General features: G+C 34.2%; 1 protein-coding gene across 1 annotated transcript; it reads right to left on the reverse strand.

Moving 5' to 3' along the window:
* Nucleotides 1–5382: 5382 nt before the first annotated feature.
* Nucleotides 5383–6519, reverse strand: Agtr2 (angiotensin II receptor, type 2). Its single transcript, XM_013507702.1, has one exon. It carries the CDS (start codon nt 6517–6519, stop codon nt 5383–5385), a length of 1137 nt encoding a protein of 378 aa, XP_013363156.1.
* Nucleotides 6520–8043: the final 1524 nt, after the last annotated feature.

Here is an 8043-nt window from a genome sequence, read left to right on the forward strand (position 1 = left end):
ATTCCTCAGCAAACTAGGTCTAGAGGTCCCATTCAACCCACCTATTCCCCTTCTGGGTATTTTCCCAGGAGATCTGAAAACATCATACCAGAGTGGTATATGTGTAAACAGGTTCATAGTGGTGCAATTTGTAATAGCTAAATTGTGAAAGCAACCCAAATGTCCATCCACTGAGGATTCGATAAAATGATTGTGGTACTTTTATATCATGGAATATTCCTCAGCTACGATGAAAGATAACTCTAGGGTTTTATAGGTAAATGGTCACAACTAGATTCCATACTCTTAAGTGAAATAAATTAGACCTCTACGTGTAAGTAACGTATTGTCTCACTAGCGTAAGAACCTGAAAGTGTGAATAAAAACTAGGAGGTGTGATAGACATTGTGAAATGCAGGGAAAATTCTCAGAAGTAAAGGGTATCTGGACTGTGGGAAAGGAGAAGTGAAAGAAAGGGAAATTATGCATGTATGTATATATATACAGGATAGCTAACATAGTTGTACTACCGTCTTCTATTGCTTTAGTGAAAGGAACAGTTAATGATTACTTGTTTGATCAATATTGTATGTCTCTATTTTTTTTCCTGAGAAATCACTTTGATGATATCAATACATAATACTACAACCATTGCTAATTTCTTACCACTTGTCTGTAACTCTGTATTATTTGTATTGTTCTTATGCTATATTATAAATGGATGTTTGTTTATTAATATGTTTTCCTTCTTTTATTTTTAAAATAAATTTTGAAAAAAATTTTAAAAAGAAATAGTCCCTACAAATGTCATCAAGATGGCAATATTAGCCCCACTACCTTCGTCGTCCTTCAAACAGAGATGTGCATTTTTATTGTGTTTGAAATATAACTTTAAAAGCATAAGAAAGATTCATTTCAGTAAGGAGACCATTAACTTCTTGCATGTTATGTTACTCTTGCTGCATTTGTGCTGCTTGCTCCTGGCTGCATGGATGTGCACAAAAAATATGTATTTGAGCTCATATCTACTGTAGCATGAATCAGTTGAAAGTGAGTATAACACTGTAGGTAGGAAGAGTCTTCTTTTTTGTCTCTCTTATACTTTTATCAGGTGGCTTCTGTATACATTATTTGAAAGTTACTTAAGTGGACAGGAGTCTGCACCAAAGTACTGAGCCATGTGTTCTCTTGTGGACCAGCTACTAAACAGTGTAACAGCAATGCACAGAATGAGCCAGTGGATTTATTAGATTTTCCAGCAATTTCTCCCACTGGATAATTGTAACCAGGTGTGATCTTTTGGATTGGTTTAATCCTGAGGATTTTGGATTTACCATAGGAGAGGAGAACCCAGTAAGAGAAAAACATTTTCTAGTAAACCCGGCAGGAGCATAGTGTCAATATATTTTAAACATTAAAAGAACTGTAGCTCAGGTTGATGAAGTACATGCATAACTGATAAGTAATAAAGAAAGAGAAAAAGAAAAGTTGATGTGGATGAAGAAAAATACAAAACAACAAATATATATATATATATGTATATACACATGTACACATACATATATAAGGTAAATTATATGTATGTATATACAAAGACTGCAAAAATGTATATGCACTTCAGGTAAAGAAAAATAGTATGATGTTTTTTCAAAGTTATTGTTACCCTTGTATGGGAAGCCCTAGAGGATGTCATATATTGCAGAAAACCCACTACACTGCTGGGCCTTGGAGAAGAAATTGAAAATGCATGTGCAGTACTCTCAATTACCAAGGTTATCCAAGCAGCAGTTTACCATACTAACGAATGCCTGGAATCTACTGGGCATCACTTTGAGCACCTCTTGTAATTGTAGAGGCCAAAAGTAACTTGTATTAATTTCATAATGTCTCAATAAATTTAGGATTAAAATATTATATGTGGTTTTTTTTCCTGAAGTTTGTATACATTTTTGGCAGATTCTGTATACATGTATCTGTATCTATATCTATATTTATATCTATAGTAATCTCACCCCCTGCTGCTAACAGTGATTACCTCTGTGGCTAAATTCTGCCTATATTCAAAATCTTCAACAATGAGTATTAACTCTATAATAAATACATACCAATTATTTCTTTTTTTTATGGTACCGGTGATCGAACTCAGGACCTTGTACTTGCCAGGCAGACACTTATGCCACTGAGCTACATCCCCAGCCCCTTTACCAATTATTTGTAATTTTATAAAGCATTCTCTTACCCTGGAAAAACAAAAACTTTAAAAGAACAAATTTTCTTTTCCAAAATGCTAACTCTTAGTAAGTATTTTTATGCAAGCAAATTATTCAACTCAGCTCCAGGCTTCTGGTGTTTTTGGTTTTTTTTTTTTTTTTTGTACCGGGGATTGAACTCTGGACCATGCACTTGCCAGGCAGGTGCTTGTGCCTCTGAGCTATATCTCTAGCCTGGCTTCTGGTCTTTTAAAGGGGAAGTGATGACATTTAGTGACAGCTTATTAATTTGTTATTTTGTGTGAATATTCATTGCTGATATAGTTTGTCTGACAACGAAGTAAGCTTATGTTTACTTATTTCCTCAGCCCTTTTCTGCTGTGGTCACCTGATATGTTATTCAAGTTTGGAATTTTTCTTTTGTTTATATATGATACATGTGGTGACCAGATAGTTTCTTATCCCTGATTCTTATGGGGGATATGAGAAAATAAAAACAGAACATGCTTACCATCAGATTGTCTTCTCATTTTGATACAGGGCAAAAAGATCAGGGCAAGAAAGGATTTTGTATAGTAGATCTGACTTTTAAAATTCTCATCTCTCTACCTCCTTTCTTTCTTCATGGATGCAAACATACCACCTGCCTAGCAGCCCTTGTATTGCCAAAGTTAGGGATGAAGGGTGAAGGACTGTATAAGATTGTTTCTGAAATGCTTGCATTGTAGCCTAGGATGCATATTTGAGGTACAAAATCCTGCTACTGGGATTAAAATTTCATCTATCAGAACCAAATGTAAAGATTGATCAGAACACACCTGTGCCATAGCATTCTTTATAATATGAGAATAACTCACCTGAGGGAAAAAAGGGAGATAAGGCATATAAAATGTTTAGTGCATAGCACATAATTCTTACCTCATTAAAACTATTAGAGCTGTTCCCATCACTGTTGTTTCCATATGGTCCCTGGACATTGCCTTAGAAAAAACACTGGGAAAACTACTACTCAAGGCTCAAGACTAGGCTCCTATGGAAGCAGCAGGCAGGCTTAAAATCCCAAGAATTAAAGAAGCAATTATGCTCACTAAGGGAACTCCCAGTGCGGTGTCATATAATTAACATATAGTAGTAATAATTATGTTAGAAGAAGCAGCATGAGCTAAATGAGTAGGTGTTCATCAACTACATGAGTGGCCCTGGGCCTGGGAAATGATTGGAAGTGTGTTCAGGAAGACAGAGCTGTGTGAACAAAAGCAGAAAGGCATGAAAAAGCATTAGGTCTTAAAAACAGCAAACAATTATTTGGTGGCATGTGAATATAGGATGCAAAGAGGGCATAACAGAGAAAAACATGCCAGAGAGGCTGGAAAGTGTCAGATCCTCTAAGGTCATCCTGACTCTGATAACAAATGTGAATTTTGTTTCTACAGTTAGTAGCAAATCATAGCTGAATACCTAGAAGGAGGCTGGCAGAGTATAGCATGGGGCCAGGTGAGGAACACCGGAAGCTGAAACTAAGAAGTATCAGTGAGAACTGAATGCAGGATACTAATACAAGAGAAGGTTTATGAAATCTATACTTGGATAAAGTTAAAACAAAAATATAATAAGCACACATGATCTTCCAATTAAAGCTTTTATTTATATGAGATGTTTTGCAAAATTATGTGAAAAGTAAGCCATAGTTGATTATACATTTAGCTGTACATTTTTATTGAAAATAATATGATTACATAAAAATAGGACTTTCTCAGAAAGTGATGTGGGAGAAGTCCTCAATTCATAGTTTCAGAACCTGGCAAAGATGTTAAGGCCCCAAACCTTAAATTATACCTCACAGGTCCCATTGGTCTAGAAAGCCCTACTTAACTTGGCAGAATATGGAACTGGTAGAGAATAAAAAGGTGAACTTCTAAAAGTAAGATTCATACCCTGAATATGAGTCAAGTTGAGGTAACTCGTTTCATGTATTCCTCTGAGGAATTACAATAGTGTTAATTAAAAAGATCTATGGACCGGCAATTGGTTTCAAATTCCTCCACAGAATCCCATAGATTCAGAAACAAACAGTAAAAATAGATACAGGTTAAAACTATAACCCACTGTCTACATTCTAAAAGCTACACTTAACTGTCCTACCTACCAGGTCCCCAGCTTCACAACAACCTTGTCATTTACTGAGCCTCTTTGTCACCAAAAGGGTATTACAATTTCATCATGGCATAACCTTTTCCTGTGCCAGTTTAGAATTTATTACAAGGTAAAGAATCCACCTAGATATTTTGAGAAGCAACCCAAAATGCAATAATTAAAATCAAATCAATGTCCTAGACATCAAAGCACCACATTCAAAAGATCAAAGATGTAAAAAGTAACCTTTGCATTTTATACATACACAGTGGCTGTTGTATATTGTTTTCAAAAATTATAAGAAAATATAGAAACCTTTATATAAAAATTAACATGGATAGAAAATATTTAAAGTATTTATTCAGAGTTGCATGAGCATTTACTTATTAATAGCAACTCTGTTTTAGTATACGTTTTACTTTGCATAACTGTAAAAAAAATAAGCTAAAATACAGAAGTAAGTGCGATTTAATCTAGATTTCTAACCTTACTCAATGTGTCACTAGGTCTTAAGTATAAAGCTATGTTCAACTGAAATGTAAAAGGAATGGAACTTATAATTTCTTTAAAAGTAGAAAGTACTGTATATACCTTGAGCCTGAATAATCCTGTACCAATATATTATAATGTAGTGAACTTAGAATAGTATAATATACTACACTTAGTGCTTATTTATCTTACCATGTTGTCTTGTAAATAATGCAGCAAGTTAAAACTAGCCTTTGTTCAAGAGGCAAGAAAGTATGATAAAAATGGATACAAAACCCCACTAAGAAATGCCAGTATTTTTCAAGGAGAAACCTGAAACCCTAAATGATTATTTACAAGTTATTATTAATTATAATTTGACTTAAATTCCAAATTACTTCTAGGTTTTGGATATGTCTCAAAACAACAATCTTGCACTGATATAACAGAAAAACAATAGATAATTTCTGAAAGTCACTGGAGGGTAAAGTGTATAGTTATACTTGGTTTTCTGTTCGAGAAGAGTGAGTAAAAATCCAATAAGAGAAAAATCTTATTTTATAAAAGCTATTTAAAATAATCCAGGTGAGCCTCAAAACAAGTTGCCACTTTGATAACAGGCATTGCACTCTTGGGTTTGAGACACAAAAGTGTCCATTTCTCTAAAAGAACTGCTTTTTCTGCAAGACATAGTCTCTCTCTTGCTTTGAAGCCAAGTATTTGGGACCCTAACTATACTTTGGAGCTTCTGTTGGAAGCGGTTTCCTACAAAACAATACAGAAAAGGATTAATGCAGCTGTTGGTGAATCCCAGAATGATGGCAAAGGGAAGTGCCAAGTCAATGACTGCCGTGACTTCACAGCTATGGATGACACCCATCCAGGCCAGAGCATCCAAGAAAGTTAGGACGTGGAAGGGAAGCCAGCAAATGACGAAGGCCAGTACAACAGCAGCTGCCATTTTCAGGACTTGGTCACGGGTTATTCTGTTCTTCCCGTAGCTGTTGGTCTTTAGTAAGTGTTTTCTGATACCAAAGTAGCATGTTGCTATGAATATTAAAGGAATAATAAAACCAAGGATATTTTTCATTAAGGCAATCCCAGCTGACCATTGGGCGTATTTCTCAGGTGGGAAGGCCATAATGCAAGCATTCACTCCGAAGTATTCAATGGTTCTGACATCTCGGAAATAAAACGTTGGCAATGAAGAGAGACAGGCCATACACCACACAAAGGGAACTATGTAAGATGCTTGCCATGGATTTCTTCTTTGAGACAGAAAGGGGGAGATGACAGATTGATACCTATCAACACTCATGCAGGTAATAAAAAAAATGCTTGCAAACATGTTTAGGGTCAGAAAAGAACCAAAAACTTTGCACATCATAGGTCCAAAGAACCAGTCATATCTGTGAGAATAGTAGGTTGCCCAGAGAGGAAGAGTAGCCAAAAGGAGTAAGTCAGCCACAGCCAAGTTGAAGATGTAAATGCTGGAAACCTTTTTAGGACCCTTTTGACAACAAAACAGCATAACCACAACAGTATTAACAAGAAATCCAATCACAAAAACAGTGTAGTAGAGAATAGGAATCACATCTAAATGCTTATCTGATGGTTTTTGTGAGCAGTTAAAGGTGGACTCGTTGCTGCCAGATATGTTCACAAGTCTGAAGTGCAGACTGTTGGTAATGTTTTGGCTGATGGTGGCAAAAGTGAAATTGCCCTTCATAATGATATTTCAACAACTCCTGATTCTTACGTGTTCTGTAGGGGAGAAAAATGGAGCACTTAGAACACATACAAACCTTTGGGTATAATTGAGTCATTAACATTTTAAGTTTATGAAAAGCAAAAAAAAAAAAATTATAGAAAACACTAAACAGGACCATGCCTATGGAGTAACAATGGACTTCCCCTCTTGAGAAAGAAAAATATGTTCTTAGTAGTGGCAAGAAGTAAGACATTTCATTGAAAATTCTGAACAAAAGTAAACTTTGCCGTTTTCTATCATGTTGTTGAACAGTTTAAAGAAATTTAAGATTTCAGAAAGTCAGGATAATAAATACATGAAACAAGAAGAAACTCCAAAGTTATTATTTTAAAACACTTGATTAGATATCTCAATCTGTATACTTTCCAGAAATCACACATCACCCTGCTATTTCATACAAAAATGATTTATTCAAAATACGTAATTATACACAAATCATTATAAATGTGGAAAATATAAATAGCATAAGCTTTGAAAATAAGTAAGTATAGAAATGACTGAAAGAATATGCAATGGAAAATATTGCAATGGGGGATCACAATCAGCTTTTGTTAATTAAAAATAACCTCTTTCATTCTAATTTTCCATTGTTTTCACAATATAGCTAAGAAATTATTAACTATAGTAATTATTAACTATTTGTTCCTGTTTTTAGAAAGCCCTCTGTTTCAGATTTTAATACAGAATATTAGCTTTAGTTAAAGGTATTTAAGTTTAGTCTATGTAGAAGCAAAAATAATCTATTTTTAATTTAATTAAGGAAGGAAAAAGAAAACAAAACAGTCAAATGTGTTTGAAGGTCAAGCAGGAATAGTTTTGAGTGTTCAATGAAATAAGAATTGAATATCAGTGATTAATCATGGTATAATCTTACTATTTTCCCTTTGCTTTACTTACACTTTAAGAGAATTGGTCATTATTCTCAAATTTTATAATCAGTGTTTAGGTCTTGGAAGTATATTTGGTCTGGTATTTATGGTAGTAACATTATTTTGAAACAAAAGAAAATTAGCTAAAGATAAACATAAGGGAAAAACGACTCGGATATTTTCAAAATGCACACAAATAAAACACTCAGTTAAAAACATAATCACCAATGAACCTCCTAATAAACAGCAAACTATCATTTTTGCTTAAAGCTTATTCATTTATATGACCTCACAAATTTATATGAAAGAATAAAAAATAAATCTCACTGAAGACTTACTCGTGGTTGGAGTTTAAAGCAGTTCCAAATCAGCTTGTCTAGTTCTTAAATGCACCTCTGTAAGAGAAACAGTAATGAAATAATTCAGGAATTTTTCAAAATACAGTGTTAAAACATAGAAGAAAGGGAAAGTTCATCCAAAAATATTTTCATTTAATATGTATTCTACTCTCCAAGTCAAGTATGTGTAAGTTGTTCAAACTTACCTTAAAATTTCAGGCTGAAGAATGCCTTGAATTCTATGCTTATTCGTTCTCTTAGACTCTAGGATGTAA

Source organism: Chinchilla lanigera, unplaced genomic scaffold (genome assembly GCF_000276665.1).
Source record: "Chinchilla lanigera isolate Chin_1 unplaced genomic scaffold, ChiLan1.0 scaffold00133, whole genome shotgun sequence".
In the NCBI taxonomy this organism is placed as follows: domain Eukaryota; kingdom Metazoa; phylum Chordata; class Mammalia; order Rodentia; family Chinchillidae; genus Chinchilla; species Chinchilla lanigera.

Excerpts from the sequence above, each read along its gene's own strand:
- Agtr2 (XM_013507702.1), bottom strand. The coding sequence starts at position 6,519 with ATGAAGGGCAATTTCACTTTTGCCACCATCAGCCAAAACATTACCAAC.